Source organism: Oculina patagonica, chromosome 6 (genome assembly GCF_052425735.1).
Source record: "Oculina patagonica isolate OP01 chromosome 6, crgOcupat, whole genome shotgun sequence".
In the NCBI taxonomy this organism is placed as follows: Eukaryota; Metazoa; Cnidaria; class Anthozoa; order Scleractinia; family Oculinidae; genus Oculina; species Oculina patagonica.
The window spans coordinates 25,006,518-25,026,852 of NC_135763.1; the positions used below are offsets into that span (position 1 = coordinate 25,006,518).

The 20,335-nt window shown below is 37.5% G+C and overlaps 2 protein-coding genes across 2 annotated transcripts; both read right to left on the bottom strand.

Moving 5' to 3' along the window:
- Positions 1 to 6,514: 6,514 nt before the first annotated feature.
- LOC144657075 (short-chain dehydrogenase/reductase family 16C member 6-like) lies at positions 6,515 to 14,359 on the bottom strand. The gene is made up of 5 exons (XM_078517371.1): positions 13,969 to 14,359; positions 11,638 to 11,909; positions 10,512 to 10,756; positions 9,742 to 9,873; positions 6,515 to 7,894 (listed from the first exon to the last, which is right to left on the bottom strand). The coding sequence occupies exons 1-5, from the start codon at positions 14,228 to 14,230 to the stop codon at positions 7,786 to 7,788; spliced, it is 1,020 nt and encodes a 339-aa protein (XP_078373497.1). The 5' UTR covers positions 14,231 to 14,359; the 3' UTR covers positions 6,515 to 7,785.
- A 3,858-nt stretch (positions 14,360 to 18,217) lies between these two features.
- Positions 18,218 to 20,121, bottom strand: LOC144657291 (uncharacterized). Its single transcript, XM_078517620.1, has 2 exons — positions 19,686 to 20,121; positions 18,218 to 18,733 (listed from the first exon to the last, which is right to left on the bottom strand). Exon 2 carries the CDS (start codon positions 18,719 to 18,721, stop codon positions 18,329 to 18,331), a length of 393 nt encoding a protein of 130 aa, XP_078373746.1. The 5' UTR covers positions 18,722 to 18,733; positions 19,686 to 20,121; the 3' UTR covers positions 18,218 to 18,328.
- Between the last annotated feature and the right edge of the window lie 214 nt (positions 20,122 to 20,335).

The following is a 20,335-nucleotide window of genomic DNA, read 5'->3' on the forward strand; positions in this document are numbered from 1 at the left end:
GTTTATCAACTTACCAAGGTATGGACACAGCAAAATGATCCTGTAAAAAATTAGACTGACTGCGATAACACGACCGACGTTTAAGAGACTTTAAACGCGATGTTCTTTTCTCTAACAAACACAGATAACAGAAAGTGACTTCACTGAATACGACGACATGCAACTTTGCTATTGGTTGACGATAAATTCGTAGACTATATCATCACTGGTATAAAGTTCCCACATTTCTAACGCAATGAGCAAAACGTGAAACACAATTAGTAATGTGACGATCAAATTTCAGTTTAAGCAGGTTCGAGACAAAGCCATCAAGACAAATTTGCCCTTCATTTTATTTCATTTCTTCCTTTACTTTTAACTGAGACGCTGCGATGAGGATGTGTGCAAGTATGGAAGGGCACCTTATTGACAATTTTAGAGAACACCGCAAGTCATTTGCAGAACTGGTTTATTGCTACGAAAGCGTGGTAGCCGTGACTTAAAACAACAATGAGCGACAAAAGCGCTTGAGACAGGTGGTTGAAATTAATACTAATTTAACATTCCCATTTTTGTTTTCCCAGTGGCGAGCGATGAATCCCTTTTTGTTGCATGTTGTGTTTAGAAGTGACTACAAAGAAGGATAATGAACGCGATTTTCCATTCAAGGATGAAATAACAACTCAAATAACGTTGGAAAAACATCGCAGACGTATTTTTCCCACTCCATCACTTTATAAAAACCAAGTTTCACCAGAGATTTATTGGTTATAGTTTTCCTGCATAAACTTCGACCTGAAAAGTCATCCAAATCTGACCCAGTGTGAAAATAGTGATGTTAGGAGCTTTATTCTTCCTTGTTACAAATAATAAATCGACGAGAGGGTCTCTAAAGCTACTTGTGGCAAACTGACGGACAATCAGTAGAAGTGGTTGTAGTTGAAGCAAAAGCCGGTCCAGTTCAAAATGTAACCAAAAGCGATTCCATACGATTCTTTGAATTGTCTGGTTTATGATCGGTCTTTTTAAAATATGGGCAGCCATACGCAGAAATTAATTGCATTTGCCATTCAAGGATCAAATTCTCATTCAAATAAAAAATCCACAGGAACCAAGTTTTTGTTCAAAAAGGTCGAGAACCAAAACCACGGATGCAGTAAAAAACAAACAAACAAACAAACTAAAAAACGGGTTAATAACTAAAGGACTCGTAGCAACATGGCTGTAAAATACGTAGAAAACCATATTAATAAAACCACGGCTAAATGAACAACCGACAACAAGCATTTTACACAATGAATCAGTGCACAGTACGTTTATCAACTTACCAAGGTATGGACACAGCAAAATGATCCTGTAAAAAATTAGACTGACTGCGATAACACGACCGACGTTTAAGAGACTTTAAACGCGATGTTCTTTTCTCTAACAAACACAGATAACAGAAAGTGACTTCACTGAATACGACGACATGCAACTTTGCTATTGGTTGACGATAAATTCGTAGACTATATCATCACTGGTATAAAGTTCCCACATTTCTAACGCAATGAGCAAAACGTGAAACACAATTAGTAATGTGACGATCAAATTTCAGTTTAAGCAGGTTCGAGACAAAGCAATCAAGACAATTTTGCCCTTCATTTTATCTCATTGCTTCCTTTACTCTTAACTGAGACGCTGCGATGAGGATGTGTGCAAGTATGGAAGGGCATCATTGTGACAATTTTAGACTACACTGCAAAGTCATTTGCAGAACTGGTTTATTTCTTAGAAAGGGTGGGGCCGTGATTTTAAACAAGTTTCCCAACAACAAAGAACTTAATATCGGCCTTCTACTCTGTTTTTAGTCTTTGGATGGACCGATTTAATTTTTCAGGAAATTTGACAATGCTTCGACAAAACCGAGTGAAAAACAAATAAACAACACAATATTCCTTTCTTTGAAGATCGCACAGAGAAAAAACATGACCTGACTGAATAAGCTGACATGTAGTCTTGTTATTGGTGGCAATGACTTCATGTAATATATGATCGGTCGCATCGTTTAACCAGAAACAAAGTAGATGACGATGCGATGATTCGCAATATTTTGGTAAAACACAATTCCAGGTATTAAATGGCTCGAACCAGCATCATCGGTCTGGTCTGCGATGACTCCCTTTTTGTTGCATGTTGTGTTTAGAAGTGACTAAGAAGAAGGATAATGAACGCGATTTTCCATTCAAGGATCAAATAACAACTCAAATAACGTTGGAAAAACACCGCAGACGTATTTTTCCCACTCCATCACTTTATAAAAACCAAGTTTCACTAAAGCCGATTTATTGGTTATAGTTTTCCTGCATAAATTTCGGCCTGAAAAGTCATCCAAATCTGACCCAGTGTGAAAATAGTGATGTACGGAGCTTTATTCTTCCCTGTTATAAATAATCAGTTATCGACGAGAGAGTCTCCAAAGCTACTTGTGACGAAATGACGGACAATCAGTAGAAGTGATTGTAGTTGAAGCAAAAGCCGGTCCAGTTCAAAATGTAACCAAAAGTGATTCTATACAATTCTTTTAATTGTATGGTTCAGCGTCCTTCCTTTTAAAAAAGTGGGCCGGCAGCCATACGCAGAAAACAATTCGATTCGCCATTCAAGGATCAAATTCTTATTCCAATCAAAAATTCACCTAAACCAAGTTTTTGTTCAAAAAGATCGAGAACCAAAACCACGGATGCATTAAAAAACAAACAAACAAACAAACAAACAAAAAAACAAAAAAACAGGTTAACTAAAGGACTCGTAGTAATATGGCTGTAAAACACGTAGAAAACCATATTAATAAACCACGGCAAAATGAACAACCGACAACAAACTTTTACACAACAAATCAGTGCATAGTACGTTTATCAACTTACCAAGGTATGGACACAGCAAAAATGTTCCTGTAAAAAATTAGACTGACTTCGATAACACGACCGACGACTAAGAGACTTCAAACACGATGTTCTTTTCTCTAACGCTCGCAGATAACAGAACTTGACTTCACTGAATACGATGACATGCAACTTTGCTATTGTTTACCGATAAATTCGTGGACTATATGATAACTGGTATAAAGTTCCCACATTTCTAACGCGATGAGCAAAACGTGAAACACGATTAGCAATTTGACGATCAAATTTCAGTTCAAGCAGGTTCGAGACAAAGCCACCAAGACAATTTTTCCCTTCATTTATCTCATTGCTTCCTTTACTCTTAACTGAGACGCTGCGATGAGGATGTGTGCATGTATGGAAGGGCATCTTAGCGACAATTTTAGACTACACTGCAAAATCATTTGCAGAACTGGTTTATTGCTAAAAAACCGTGGCAGCCGTGGTTTTAAACGTTTCCCAACAGCAAAAAACTTGATATCGGCCTTCTACTCTTTTTGTAGTCTTTGGATAGAATGATTTAATCTTTCAGGAATATGGACAATGCTTCGACAAAATCGAGTGAAAAACAAATATACATCACAATGTTCCTTTCTTTGAAGATCGCACAGAGAACAAAACATGACCTGACTGAATAAGCTGACATGTAGTCTTGTTATTGGTGGCAATGACTTCATGTGATATGTGATCGGTCTCATCGTTTAACTAGAAACAAACTGGATGACGATGCAATGATTCGCAATATTTTGGTAAAACACAATTCCAGGCTTTAAATGGCTCGAAGCAGCATCATCGACCTGGTCTACGATGAATCCCTTTTTGTTGCATGTTGTGTTTAGAAGTGACTAAGAAGAAGGATAATGAACGTGATTTTCCATTCAAGGATCAAATAACAACTCAAATAACGTTGGAAAAAACACCGCAGACGTATTTTTCCCACTCCATCACTTTATAAAAACCAAGTTTCACCAGAGATTTATTGGTTATAGTTTTCCCGCATAAGCTTCGACCTGAAAAGACATTCAAATCTGAACCAGTGTGAAAATAGTGATGTTAGGAGCTTTATTCTTCCTTGTTACAAATAATAAATCGACGAGAGAGAGTCTCCAAAGCTACTTGCATGTGACAAACTGACGGACAATCAGTAGAAGTGGTTGTAGTTGAAGCCAATGCCGGTCCAGTTCAAAATGAAACCAAAAGTGATTGAATACGATTCTTTGAATTGTCTGGTTTATGATCGGTCCTTTTAAAATACGGGCAGCCATACGCAGAAATTAATTGCATTCGCCATTCAAGGATCAAATTCTCATTCAAATAAAAAATCCACAGGAACCAAGTTTTTGTTCAAAAAGGTTTAGAACCAAAACCACGGATGCAGTAAAAAACAAACAAACAAACAAACTAAAAAACAGGTTAATAACTAATGGACTCGTAGCAACATGGCTGTAAAACACGTAGAAAACCATATCAATAAAACCACGGCTAAATGAACAACCGACAACAAGCATTTTACACAATGAATCAGTGCATAGTACGTTTATCAACTTACCAAGGTATGGACACAGCAAAATGATCCTGTAAAAAATTAGACTGACTGCGATAACACGACCGACGTTTAAGAGACTTTAAACGCGATGTTCTTTTCTCTAACAAACACAGATAACAGAAAGTGACTTCACTGAATACGACGACATGCAACTTTGCTATTGGTTGACGATAAATTCGTAGACTATATCATCACTGGTATAAAGTTCCCACATTTCTAACGCAATGAGCAAAACGTGAAACACAATTAGTAATGTGACGATCAAATTTCAGTTTAAGCAGGTTCGAGACAAAGCCATCAAGACAAATTTGCCCTTCATTTTATTTCATTTCTTCCTTTACTTTTAACTGAGACGCTGCGATGAGGATGTGTGCAAGTATGGAAGGGCACCTTATTGACAATTTTAGAGAACACCGCAAGTCATTTGCAGAACTGGTTTATTGCTACGAAAGCGTGGTAGCCGTGACTTAAAACAACAATGAGCGACAAAAGCGCTTGAGACAGGTGGTTGAAATTAATACTAATTTAACATTCCCATTTTTGTTTTCCCAGTGGCGAGCGATGAATCCCTTTTTGTTGCATGTTGTGTTTAGAAGTGACTACAAAGAAGGATAATGAACGCGATTTTCCATTCAAGGATGAAATAACAACTCAAATAACGTTGGAAAAACATCGCAGACGTATTTTTCCCACTCCATCACTTTATAAAAACCAAGTTTCACCAGAGATTTATTGGTTATAGTTTTCCTGCATAAACTTCGACCTGAAAAGTCATCCAAATCTGACCCAGTGTGAAAATAGTGATGTTAGGAGCTTTATTCTTCCTTGTTACAAATAATAAATCGACGAGAGGGTCTCTAAAGCTACTTGTGGCAAACTGACGGACAATCAGTAGAAGTGGTTGTAGTTGAAGCAAAAGCCGGTCCAGTTCAAAATGTAACCAAAAGCGATTCCATACGATTCTTTGAATTGTCTGGTTTATGATCGGTCTTTTTAAAATATGGGCAGCCATACGCAGAAATTAATTGCATTTGCCATTCAAGGATCAAATTCTCATTCAAATAAAAAATCCACAGGAATCAAGTTTTTGTTCAAAAAGGTCGAGAACCAAAACCACGGATGCAGTAAAAAACAAACAAACAAACAAACTAAAAAACGGGTTAATAACTAAAGGACTCGTAGCAACATGGCTGTAAAATACGTAGAAAACCATATTAATAAAACCACGGCTAAATGAACAACCGACAACAAGCATTTTACACAATGAATCAGTGCATAGTACGTTTATCAACTTACCAAGGTATGGACACAGCAAAATGATCCTGTAAAAAATTAGACTGACTGCGATAACACGACCGACGTTTAAGAGACTTTAAACGCGATGTTCTTTTCTCTAACAAACACAGATAACAGAAAGTGACTTCACTGAATACGACGACATGCAACTTTGCTATTGGTTGACGATAAATTCGTAGACTATATCATCACTGGTATAAAGTTCCCACATTTCTAACGCAATGAGCAAAACGTGAAACACAATTAGTAATGTGACGATCAAATTTCAGTTTAAGCAGGTTCGAGACAAAGCCATCAAGACAAATTTGCCCTTCATTTTATTTCATTGCTTCCTTTACTCTTAACTGAGACGCTGCGATGAGGATGTGTGCAAGTATAGAAGGGCACCTTATTGACAATTTTAGAGAACACCGCAAGTCATTTGCAGAACTGGTTTATTGCTACGAAAGCGTGGTAGCCGTGACTTAAAACAACAATGAGCGACAAAAGCGCTTGAGACAGGTGGTTGAAATTAATACTAATTTAACATTCCCATTTTTCCACCTTAAATCTGGTTCAGTTGTGAACCACTCCCCCTCCCACTTTTCAATGTTGTACAAAAACGAGGCAAGTCTTGCGGATCGTACAGAGAACAAAACATGACCTGACTGAAGATCATTGGCCTGTGAGCGAACACTTGCCGGTTTCTGCCCGCCTACAGGCTCAGTAGCAATCAGAATATTGGCACAAAAGTTGGCAGTTGGGTGTAGAAACAGAGAACAGAAAAATGCGTGGAATATCTTTATTTCGCGAGCAGTTTATAAAAACAAATTACCATAAAGTGAGCTATTTGAACGAAATGTAGAAGGACAAACTATATGTTAAGATCTAAATTGTATAATTAAGTTAATTTTTCGTAGATTATTTACAAGATCTCCAGATAATATTATATGTATGTAGTCAATAAATTAGCAAAATAGAATTCATAATTTGTTTTGCATACTTAACGTAAAACGATTTCGTACCATTCTACACTCTTTTGAACATTTCAATAGTTGGTAAAAGAAACAACCCAGTTTTATTATTACAGCATAGTATGGGATGCTGCAATAAAAGTCTCGCTGAGAAACCTCAGAAGCCACGAAACAGTGCAGCACTTATATCTGCTCTCTACGAATCTTATGCTACTTGAACTGACCTGTTCCGAAGATTAATTAAAACAACTTAAGGAAACAGACGCTTTCTACCAAAACTATTATAATGTTGAAAACTTACATGAAGAGACATCCGATTATCTATCATCTAAATCAGTCTTTTATAATGATAAAACTAGTTATAGATTAAGAAATAGCGAAATGAAGCTGGCCCTTCAATATCTCTCGCCAGTTATGTTCGGAAAAGTTTCTCTAGCGGTGCTGCACTGTGGAAGAGCCTTCCTACTGAAAGGCTCCCTGACTTCAATTTTAATCTAAACACACGACCCCTTTGGAAAGCGAAACTTTGTTTGTTTTCAGTGTATTTATTAGTATTTGAAATGTAGTTAGTTTAGAATAGGCTTTTTATATTTTGTAATTATATATATAATTATTTTAATTGTTATATATTAGGTAGATGAAATATTATGCACGTAACTGAGATGAAATATCTATCTTAAGTTTAGTTAACATTGCCAGCGGGGTTGGGTGGGGGGGGGGGGGGGAGGCAGGGGAGGCCATTTACTAATGAACGCTTCACAAGTTTTCTTAGTAGTTTGTTACAATATTCAAGCTGATGACTGTTTCAGTGAGAATAAAATGATGAATAAAAAAGAATATCTTAGAATTTCAAAAGAAGTGAGGTGCGATCTTAGTTCTAGGAGAGAAGACGTCAAACGCCTGTAAAGTTAACGGTAAAATGACGTTCTAGAGTTCACATCGTGGAACGTGAAGTGCCTATTTCATTCTCCGTGAATTGTGAAAAGATCGTTTTCTTTTCTGTGAAACGTGAGTCAAGCCCCCCTCCTTTACCACCCTCCTTAATGCATTAAAATGTACTCCACTAAGTAAATGATGGCTTCCTGGTTCACATCGCACCACTGTTGGCGGTCTTTTGCCGTCCAGTAAAAGTGTTCATTGCCTTATCTGCTCCGAGGAAGGTCAAAAGCAGGTCTGTGGCTTTCTCTGGTAGAAGGCTGCAAAGATAATGAAAGAAGAACCTTGTTAAAAGAACAAGTTTGGAGAATTTGCTAACTACCAAGACGTTTCCTGACTGATCAGTTCTTTAATTCCCTTGTCCTGCATCTTTTATCACATACAATATTAGTTAAGCTTTTTGGTAATATTATGTAGAGATATAAGAAGCTGATCTCCCTTGGGGTTTTATGGTTAACATGAGGAAAATGGGTTAGTTGTGCTGAATGCCAAGTAGTGTCTGCCTGTTAGGGACTGGTCAATAAGTACCAGGGGGGGTGGGCCGGAGCAATTGGAAAAGTGGTGGCTCGAAAATTTGTGACCCACCCCTTCCTGCTGGCTCAAAACTGACTGACCCACCCCTGATAGGGGGTTAAAAATTACATGACCCACCCCCTTTTCTAAAAAAAATCAAGGAACCAATCATTTCTTTATTATCTGTTAGGGGTTGGAGGTTTTTGATTTGGCATCAGTTTTTTAAGTGAAATTCCCTACATATACCACCCTAATATTCCCTGATGGACACTGCTGTTCCATGTATGTCTTTTCCCATTTCTTAACACAGCAAAGAAGAATGAATTTATCACTTCTTATACTAGTCTTTTGTAAGTTTTCTACCCATTTTTGTGTAAGGTCCATGGGAAAATTTAGACACAAACATATGCGAAAAATGAAACAGTATGTAAAATTATTTCATAAACAACTATTGAAGAGTTCATATTTTTAAACACAAATTGATAACAGAAACTACAACCACTGTCCATCATTCATATTTGAAGTGTTTGAGTTTACTGATATTAAAAGGCTTAAAGCCTAGTGTGAATCTATGCAGGTTGAAGAGAGACAGGCAAACCTGATTGCCTGATGGTATGATCACAAGCCATCTAGGGGGGTCAGGGGGCATGCTCCCCCGGGAAATTTTTATATTTTGGCCTTCTGAAACCGCTAGAAATTCATTAAAAAATGCCCACATGGAGAAATTTATCAATTTTATATACTGATGAATACAGCTTTTCTTGGAACTATAACAATTTAAAGTAAGTGTAAAAATAAGATGACCCACCCCCTACATATAGATCAAAATTACATAACCCACCCCTTTTCGAGGGCTCAAAAACTGATGACCCACCCCCTTTCTGCTCCGGCCCACCCCCCCCACCCCCCCTGTACTTATTGACCAGTCCCTTAGCATGTAAAAGGGTATTCCATTAAATATAATGCACTTACGAAAGGGTTGTACTCATTTGACAACATAGAAGTTCATTAAAAAGTACACCACCAGCCAACTTTTGTTCAATAGGAAATGGTGGAAACATCCATACCCATCCAATGGAAGGTCATTAAAAATTCCAGGAAGGGGGAGGGGGAGATATCAAAAACAAAAAGTTTTAAAGGAAAGTATTAAAGTTTGAAGAAATGGTTTTGGGGGTGGGGGGCCTTGGTTCTGCAGTGCCCATAACTAGGACAGTAGTGCTAAATCACGTGTCATTGTAGTAAAAAGTAAAAAGTAAAGCCTTGCCCAAGGACACAACACAGTATTCTCTACCAGCACACCATTTGGAGAAACGTTGAGCACCCCTGTCCCTTTTATATCAAAGTCCACCCTCCCCCCCCCCCCCTGCCAAAAATCCACCTTGCCTTCTCCGAACATGCTTAACGTGCTTGTTGTAAAGAGGAAGCATGTTGTTAGCATGGGTGCTATCACCTTTGTCCCTGTTTTCCCAGGGAGGGACACATATGGAATATACAGTGAAAGTCAGGGCACTCTTTCACTGGATTTACCAAAAGCGACACCTATTCACACAAATAATCACTTCATTTACACATTGAATTAAACTGCAGAACTTACTGTTGTGCAGCATTTGCCAAATATGCACCTCTAGGCATCATAAGGACAGTTTGGTTCTTTTCAATAGCATCAACAATCTTCGATGCTGCATACTGTGGAGTGAGGACACTGAATCCCAGCAAATGTGGAAACCTGGAAAGCATAAATATTATTGAACATGCAATAAAATTGTGTGCAGAGATCTGAACTGGACATCACAAAACAGTTCTCATTAATTTAATGTATTACCAAACTTAAATCCCCCTCCTCATATTAGTCCTCCTCCTCCTCCACCTCTTTCTCCTCCTCTTTCACTCTTGCCTTCCTCTTTTACCTTCTCTTCCTCTTACTCCTCCCTCCTCTTCCTTCGCCACCCCCTCCTCCTCTCATCATTATTCTACTTCCTCTACTCTTTACTCCCTACATCTCCTTCTTCCCTTGCCTCTTTCCTCATGCTTTTCTTCTCTTTCTCCTCCTCCACCACAACCCCTCCAACTTCACTCACAACTTCTCCTTTCTCCTACCTTCCTAAGTTCTCCTTTTCCATGTTCTCTCTTGCTTCCTCCTGTTAGTTTCACCTCTGTTCTAATATGTGATTTTTCATTAGTTTTTTTCTTTAACAACTAATTGTTTGTTGAACATCATAAAAGTGATTTTTCTCTTCTAAAACGTATAAAATAATGTTAAATTAACTTAGAAATTTGCATAATTTGCTACACCCTTCTTCTGCATAATTTCCCATTTCTATTAGCACTCTATTAGAGGCCCTGAATTAGAGAAACTTCACCTACCTGAATCTTACACCATCAAACATCCCAGTATTGATTAGTGAAGGGCATACAGTTGTGAACTGAATACCAGTCTTTCCCTGGCTTGCCAATTCCTGGCGTAATGACGCCATCAGACCAACAGCGGCAAACTTAGATGAGCAGTAGTCAACAGCACCGGCAAGACCAACGCAGCCAGCAATGGAGGCTATGCTTACTATGTGGCCACGGTTGTGCTGAATCATGCTTGGAAGAAACTCTTTGATGGTCTTCATGGAGAAAAAAAAAGCAACTTAAAATGATCCAAAAACCACCAGTATGTTGTTACCTAGATCATTGTCATAAAGGGCCCACAATACTGTACATACATGCATGTAAAGGGCCAGAGCTACACAACCCCTCGGCATGCATTGCATGCCTACATAAATAGATAAATATAGTTATGAGTTTGGTTTTTGTTTTTTTTTTTTTTTTTTGTTTGGTATAATGACTAATAGTTACTAGTGAGTACACTAGACCTCCATAATTTTCGAGTAAAGGGAAACTGCTACAAAGTCCCTGGTACACATTGAACCCTTTGCCCTGCACTCCATTGGAGATTTAATTTTTGAGAGACAATTGTCATGCAGCCATTAAACTGAAAGGTCTATTTGTCCTTCATACCAATCAAGCCACTTTGAGAATCTCTATTCATGTCTATTAAGCCGTGCTTTCAAGTTAAGTGATAGACCCAATTACGTTGCAAAGTTCTGTACATGCAATAACAGCGATAACCATTCAAAGGCACATCTAAAATTAATGGGCCTGAGTAATCAGTGCACATTATTTTACTTTTAAATTGCAGAACTTTTTACTTGAATGTTTAAATTCATGATTGTATACATTTTAATGCATGTGAAATGAGACCCACAATATCTCAAGGTACACACATTTTCATGACTTTTTACTCATTCTAAGAGCATGTACATGTAGTATTGAGATCTGAACATTTTAATCAACAGAGGGCTGCTTGAAAACTTTTAACTCACCTCAAACTAATGCACTGACAAAATTAACAATGAGAAAATAAGAACTTTCCAAGTGACTATTGGAGGCACAGTTTTTCTTCTCTACCCTTTTGGAAACCCACTGTGGCATTACAGAAACTTACCCAGAAGTGTGCAAGGGAGTTGACATCAAAAGTAGCCAAAATTTCTTCGTCACTGCTATCCAGTAATTTCTTTCCTGTAACAATACCAGCATTGTTTACAAGGAGAGTAACTTCACCAACTTCCTCTTTCACTTTCTTTGCCGTCTTGTAAATCTCATTCCTATCACGCAGGTTACACTTGTAAGGATGTGCCACACCACCCGCACCTTCTATTTCCTTGGCAACCACTTCAAGACCATCATAATTGACGTCCCATATTACCATTCTACAACCTGTAGAGCATGAGCAATCATACATGTTTTGAAATAAATTATTGAAAACTGCATGGTTACAGCTGATCTTCAGAATAGCAGTGATTGCTACTCTGAAGATGGAAATCAAATTTTGGGTGTTTCATAAGTGGCAGATCTAGGGAGGGGCCCGGGTCCCCCGCCGGGCCCCCCGCCGGGCCCCTCGCCGGGCCCCCACACCTTATGTTTAGGCTAAATAAAGTCCTGTAGGGCCAAGAAAAATTATTTTTAAGAGCAGGCCCCCCTCTTATTGCAGGGTCTGGATTATCGGGCCCCCCCACTTTTTGGAAGGTCTGGATCTGCCACTGTCTATGCACTTGTAATAGAAGTAAACTAGATTTCTCAGGTTTAGTATACATGAACACGGATTAAATACTTTGCAAACTCCAGTTAATTTTCTTAATTTTCTTTCCCAGATTTTGAAGTTGGTCAATACATTACAAATGCTACAAGACCATAGGTGAGGTTTCAAAATTGGTGGAACCTGCAAAACCAGTCTGCCTTATAATAATAATACTTATATTTACCAGGAGGTATATATTAAATTAGAAGTTGGTAGTTTTTAACCATGCATGATGGGCAGCCTCCACCACACTTTTTGAACAAAAAAAAATACTAATAAATAGTTTCTGTGTTTTAGAATACCATAATTTAACACCCTTTATAATTTCCCCAGGGGAGTAGCTACCTATAGGCACATACACATGTGCGTACCTAAAAAAAGTAGAAAATATAATTTTTTTTAAAAAAGAAATAAACTGAAATATATGTCAGTACATGTATTACTTTATCTGTGATACATGTTCATAATCGTATGGAATTAGGACTAAAAAGAACTTAAAATTAGGTCACTCTGGTCTGACTTTGCTGGGAAAAGAGAAAGAAATACAGAAGATTAGCTCTGTGGTTTTAATGAGAGCCCGGTTGAATAAAGTTGTATCATTCATGACCTGATCGTTGTTTTGTTGAGTCTTGTAACTTTTATGAAAAAGCTAATATCCCCATCTTGTGAATTGGAAATACACACTTGGCAAAATTATGACATTTTGACCACCCTTTTGCGAAAGCAAAGTTATTTGAATTGTCAAAAACGTTTCAGCCCAGTTTCCAGGGCTGGATTGTTCATATGAGATATTCTCCATCCCGGTTGCCAATATGGGTGCTGTAGAAACCGAGATCTTGGTAACCAAGCTGACACGCATTCCCATACGAACACATTGGTGCAGTAGTGAGGGTGCTTGTCTCCCACCAATGTGGCCCGGGTTTGATTCCCGGCCCCGACATTTATATTTTTGAAAAAAGGCCCTGCATCATATGTGGGTTGAGTTTGTTGTTGATTTTCTTCCTGCTCTGTGGTTTTTTCTCTGGGTTCTCCGGTTTTTCTCCCTCCACAAAAACTAACACTTCTAAATTCCAATTCAATCGGGAACAGTGGACGAAGAGCCACTCTGTTGAAACGCCACTGCAAATTTCCATTTATGAGATTATTTCCTTTTATTCATTTTATTATTTATCTTTATTTTGGTAACCAGGCCAGCCCGGTCAACTGGGCTCAATACATATGAAAACGACCTTAGTAAAGAGTTATCAAGTGTAGTTATATTTTTAAAATGTACATGTACATAAATAATTAATTTTTTGCCACATTCTTATTTAATGTATTGGATGCACAGATACTTTCCCAAGGTGTCTTGTATATTTATTAAGTCTATTGTTTTTATAAGAGAGAATAACTTTTAAATTTAAAGCATGCTGATCTTTACACCTGCTGGTACAGTTGTTTCCTGTTTTCGACAGATTATCAACGAATTTATCAAATCTGAAACAAGTGAAGTGATTTAAATCAACCCCGCGGATACGCTCAAACTGCTTGATTTTTTAACTATATGCAAGCCTGTTTGTTATCCAAACATGATGGGTAATCCTTCACCAGCGCACACATTCAAATGATTCAAACCTAATTGAAAGTGGCCACCAAAATTTTCAAGTTGATTTTTTGGGCTGAAGTTGTAATTGAGTAAACTGTAAAAAGTAACAATACCTTTGGCTGCTAAACGGAGAGCTATCAGTCTTCCAATTCCGCTCGCTGCCCCAGTCACCAAGGCGGTGTCTTTTCGAAGGTTTTTTCTTTGCGAGGGCAAAATCCACCTCAATGCTGACATAAACACATGAAGTAACACGCGCAAAGTAATGTGCGCTACTTCCAACATCACTGACATGATGTAGCCTTTTCCAGTGAAATACAGGAGAAAAAGAATGGCTTGAAAGATCACCAGAGCGTATACGACATAAACAAGCACCATGTTTCGATCAAAGCCGACAAATATAAAGCGATCAATCTTCCCTCTTGAGCTACATATACCGGCGATTTTACCGGCAGCTGCATAAATGGACTTCCGGAGGACTGGAAAGAGGAAGTAAATTTACAAAGTCACAACCCTCATTCCCAGGTTCTACTCGTCTTTCAAGATGGCGGCTGGGCGATTTCGAAATTTTAATTTTGCATTTGGCACAAAAAAGCCTTTTCATTATTGCGACATTTTTAATTATCTAACAATTTGGGGGTGGACGAATGATTACCTCATGTGTCCGTGTGTGCAGTTGTGTGTATGGATTTCCAGGTCCATTTTTTTTAACTATAAATCACTCATAAAAAGGGTAAAAGAGGACCCAAAAGTGCTCATTCATTGTGAGTACAGTGTGACGTCAGTGATCCATTTTACAAGTACCTGTACCGCCAACCAACGGGTTTTTCAGCACCCATTATAGACTCATTCTGAAGTTCAGTGCTCTATAAACCAAAAAGAATATCAAAATCACAGGAGCGAACAGTTTAATTCTGCATAAAGCCCGATTTGTATGTGCGACAGGAGAAAACCGGAGAGCCCGGATAAAAGCCCTAGGTGCAAGGACGAGAACCAGCAGGAAACTCAACCCACATATGACGCCGAGTTCGGGAATCGAATCCGGGCCACATTGATGGGAAGCGAAAGCCCGGGGGGACTCCTATATGAAACGGACGGGGATGCTCGTCGGAAATTTTGAAAAGAACCCCTAAAAGAGACCAATCTGGGTGTGGCTCAAGCTTTTCTTGACCCCTAAAAGATACCAAAAAACTAAGAATATAATTTGTATTTGTATATTTCTTCCTTTTTAACCCTAAACGAGACCATTATGACTAAAAATATTGGCGTTTTGCCCGGAACACCCTAAGCGAGACCAAAAATCCGAAATTTACACCTCTCAGCGAGAAGACGAGCATCCCCGTCACTTTCATATGCGACCGGGGGGGCGAAAGCTTTCTCCACTGCACCATCCCTGCTGTCAAAGATATCCTGTCAGCTGGCTAGTCCGTAGTAAAGTCTAACTGAAAGGGATCGATCGGTATCCGTTTCGGTAAATGGCCACTGACTGCAGATCTATTTATAAACTGTCACACTTTTCCGTAAAATCATTAGTGGGGCAGTAGTCAATTTGGCCGTCCAAAGGTCGTAATTTGTTTAAGTAGTGTGTTTAGTAAAATTCATCATTGATTCGAAGGAAGGGAAAGGGAGGTTCATTTCTCTCTTTATTCCGTCCAAGATTGTTGGAAAACTTTGGTCCGCCATCTTGTTAAACCGAGGAGGCTCCTGGGAACTGCACAGCATGACGCAGTATGTAGTAAGGTTTTCAAGAATTAAATTGTAAATAATTTTAACTAAATGTAGCTAAGATATAATGTAATAATAATAATTTGTCATTCATTCATTCATTCATTCATTCATTCATTCATTCATTCATTCATTCATTCATTCATTCATTCATTCATTCATTCATTCATTCATTCATTCATTCATTCATTCATTCATTCATTCGTTCGTTCGTTCGTTCGCTCGTTCGCTCGTTCGTTCGTTCATTCATTCGGCGTGAGTAACTGTTGGATTATTTGAGGGGAAACAAATAAGAATGATGGAATGGAACGTTTAATGCAAAGGTGACTTCGGGGTTAAATACCAAACTTCTATATAATCACATAATTAGTTTTTATCTTGTATATATGTTTTACTTTATTTTTTTGTAAATATTATTGTACGTTCTATTTATTTATTTATTTATTTATTTATTTATTTATTTATTTATCTAGGGGCAACCGCACAAACAAGATAGTGACAATCATTTTTGTGATTTTCGTGGTCGGTTATAACATTTAACATTATTTCACTGTTATTGGCTCTCCGAGATCATCCGTTTATATATATATTACATGTAGTTAGAAAATACTATGAACGCCACATCCATGAAACGGAGGAAAAGTAGAGCGGTACTACTTCTTCGGGGAGTGTCACAGAGACAATACAGAGGGGGATATCCTCTTTGAGACGTGTGTCCGTGTAAATGTCATATTTTGAAAGAAACATCTTCACACTGATAATGGATACGGAGTGTCCGAAACATGTCTTTGAAATTTAGAAGTGTGTTTATTTTTCCAAGTGTTTAATTTCGCTCATACTTTGAAAAAATTTCGCTTATTTTTTTTGATAGTCGATAGTCTCTAACTTTCTAAACATGCACGATAGTGGCCCTACACTACTTATATATCAAACAACGTAGCTCCTGGCTTCCTAGTAAGCAAAGGAATCAAATTGTCTACAATTTTTGCTGGACGCACACACTTGGGACTTTTGCCCAACAAAATTAAGATAAAGATATACGAAGGAAAATTTCGCTCGCGTAGCTTGATTTCTCGCTGGTGTTTTTTTTTCTCTACACTACAAGCGTTCCAATTCTATTGACATCAGTCTCATTGAAATAGCCGGCGTTCGATCTCAACATACTGAAATATCAAAATTTACTGTTGCGTTTGTTCAACCTTTAAACTTTAAATAAAAAGGCATACTGACTTTTTAAAAGAAACTGACAAATGAGAAAAAAAAAGAATAATTATAGCTTCCGTTTGGATTTGAACCAACGACCAAGGCATACACAACTTCTGTAGAAGTGTTCTCTACCAACTGAGCTATCGTAACTTTGTATAGTACAGAATGTTTTGTTTTGTATATTTTAATATTATATTTGGACGCGCTTTAAAAAAAAATACATGTTTAATTACTCGGTTATGAGTAAGCAAAACCCTAAAAAACGCTTTGTTTTAGATTGTCGTACAGAGATAATTTCCACCAAATTTTTACTCTGCATGTCGCAATAATATTCAAGCGTAGGAAATGATTTAAATATATGCAGTTACAGAGCAATGTATGGGCACGTTGCACAGAATTGCTAATTTCTTGACTCTTGAAAGATCCACACCAAAAACCAAAATTTAGGGATATTAAGAGTCGTACAGAAAAACTTCATGCCAGATTTTAGACTGAAAGGTGCAATATTCGAGCCGTAGAATTACAGTAATCACAAAGATGATTTACATAATTACAGAGCAATGTATAGGAACATCATAGAATCGCAAATTTCTCAACTCTTGAAAGATTTTTATCAAAAACAAAAATGTAGGGTTATTAAGAGTCGTACAGAGATACTTCATGCCAGATTTTAGACTGAAAGGTGCAATATTCGATCAGTAGAATTATTTAATCACAAAGATGATTTACATAATTACAGAGCAATGTATAGGAACATCATAGAATCGCAAATTTCTCAACTCCTGAAAGATTTTTTATCAAAAACAAAAATGTAGGGTTATTAAGAGTCGTACAGAGATACTTCATGCCAAATTTTAGACTGAAAGGTGTAATATTCGAGCCGTAGAATTATTTAATGGCATTTATTTAATTTTTACAGAGCAATGTATGGGCACGTTGAACAGAATTGCTAATTTCTCGGCACTCGAAACATTTTCATCCAAAACAAAAATATAGGGTTATAAAGAGTCATACAGAGATACTTCATGCCAAATTTAAGACTGAAAGGTGCAATATTCGAGCCGTAGAATTATTTAATGGCATTTATTTAATTTTTACAGAGCAATGTATGGGCACGTTGAACAGAATTGCTAATTTCTCGGCACTCGAAAAATTTTCATCCAAAACAAAAAGGTAGGGTTATAAAGAGTCATATAGAGATACTTCATGCCAAATTTTAGACCGAAAGGTGTAATATTCGAGCCGTAGAATTATTTAATCGACTTAATTATTTAATTTTATTTATTTTATATCTTGTTTGTGTAATAATTGCTAGTGATGTTTTTGTAAAGGTCTTCATCAGCCCTGGGTTGCCTTTTTAATTGACCTTTTAAAATAAAGTTGTCGTTGTTGTTTTTGATGATAAAAAAAATCGGATGTTCTTATCCTCGCAGCTTTGTTGTTGTGGCGGAATGTTCAAAAATTGCAGATTATTAGGTGTTTGCTTCAGTTACTTGCATTGCAAATTCAATCTAACATAAACAGCTCGCAATACAGTTTTTTTTTTCACACATCTTTCAGGTAATTTCCACCGATCCACGAAATATCCACTCCAGCCATCTTCAGAATATCGTTTGCAGTATATACAAACTTCTGCAGGCCATTGCATCTGAATCGCTCTTGGTATGGTGTCTGGCTCTTGTCGTGATACACAAAGAACAGAACATTATCCTGTGTTCCATACTGAAATCTGAAATCTATGGTGAAATTCTGTTTTATTTCATATCCCCCTTGGATGTAAATTGGAACACTGTAGTCATTGCGAGTGGCGTATTCACACAGGACATAGTTTTGACTTCTGTTTCCACCGAAGCCGGCCACTGAATCCTGCTTCCAATGAATGGTGATGGTTTCTCCCTTGCCTCTGAGTTTCAGCGTTTCACCTTTCAGAGAACCCATTGTAACCAGATTCTGGAGTAATAAAACAAAGCACAAGGAAACTAAGAAAATTATAAAAGTAACATGGTTTGTCACGTGAATATAGCATCATAGAAATCCCTGTCGCTCAATTTCGTTTGGTAATATTCGATTTATTCTGTAAAATCACCATTATGGCCGATAACAAACTCTTTAAACAATTGTGTTGTATTTTTCTTAGTTACATTTTAGAAGAAAGTTCTTCTGTTTTATTGAAAACAGCAAATCGGATAATTTCTTTGAAACATGTAGGTATTCTTAAAGATGATCTGTATTATCGGAAACACGTCCCATGTTGCCAAGGAAACATGTGGTGACTAACTGACTTCTTCATTATGTTGGGCATATAGGTTCTTCTCGAAGTATTCAGTGAAATATATTACTGGTCATTGCAAAAAGGGTTACCTTTTATCAAGATATTCATTAATTAGCAATTACGGCAATTGCGGTAGTCTTGTAAGTACTGTTGTTTTCGTGATCTCAGTGAAACTTCATAACTGATACCTACAATAAACAACTTAATGATTAATTTTTTCCTGTTATTATGCTATGTAGCATGACGAGGCTATATCCTGCATTTAATAATAATTCCGCTTCGATCATGAATTAAGTAAACCACCATCAAAATTATATCATCTCGGCTAAACAATTGCGATAAGAGGGAATTGTCATTGATCGCTGTTTATGAGTTTGGTCAGTTAAAATCAAAAGTTATTAATACTTTAGAGTTCACTTCTCAATTACTGACATGCCCTCAAGAATTTAACCATTTTCTACATAACTGGTAATCTGTTGTTCCTTACCATAAATACAACACAACGACATCTGTTTGAAACCAGGTTTGAAACGAAATGCTGGTCGTTTCACGCAGGTTATACGCACAGGAGAACTAAAGGCTTTCTCTTGAAATTGCACTAGTTCAATAAGCAACAAGATATGTACTTACCTTCTTTGTTCACTCGTAGACCAGGGGTAGATAAGAGATTTTCAAAAACGAGAAGATACAGCGAAACAAAAGTTTGCAGGAGGAAATGAACGGACCCGCGCGGCAAAAATCTCACTATCGGTGGATAATTTCCTTTTTGAACGCGCATCGCACCACTGGCTCGTGAAACAATATTAGGATCGATCGTGACAGGTCACAACAAAACACTACCCTAAAATGGTATGCGATTTAAGGAGCCAATATCGTGTTTTATTATACATTGTAGTCACAAGCTGTTTTCTCATTGGCTAAGAGCCTACAGCTTATTCTGGGAATCCGCGCAACTCCGCACAACCTACAGATTAGTGAATAATCTGCTAGTAGATTATTCACTAATCTGTAGGTTGCGCGCGCAATGCATGATTTCCAAGAGCAATGTGTCAGGCATCTGGCCGCGAGGAAATTCATAGTTCGTCAATTCACTTCTTCAACCGAGAAATATTGACCAAAGTTCAAAAATTGCTGACAATAAAGTCTCGGAAAATACAAAATGACTAACAAAAATTGGGAAGGAACTATTCCACGATTTAGTAGGACAACCAGCCGGAATTAGCACAAGTTTTGAAACAGGTTGAAATCGTTTGTCATTGCTTCCTTTTCCAGAAAAACAA

What these genes read in the sequence shown, in the direction of transcription:
- LOC144657291 (XM_078517620.1), bottom strand. Translation starts at nt 18,721, where the DNA reads ATGGGTTCTCTGAAAGGTGAAACGCTGAAACTCAGAGGCAAGGGAGAA.
- LOC144657075 (XM_078517371.1), bottom strand. Translation starts at nt 14,230, where the DNA reads ATGGTGCTTGTTTATGTCGTATACGCTCTGGTGATCTTTCAAGCCATT. An exon ending in ACTCCCTTGCACACTTCTGG is followed by an intron (nt 10,757 to 11,637) that starts GTAAGTTTCTGT and finishes TTCTCCATGAAG; the next exon opens with ACCATCAAAGAGTTTCTTCC. An exon ending in TTGGCAAATGCTGCACAACA is followed by an intron (nt 7,895 to 9,741) that starts GTAAGTTCTGCA and finishes TTATCTTTGCAG; the next exon opens with CCTTCTACCAGAGAAAGCCA.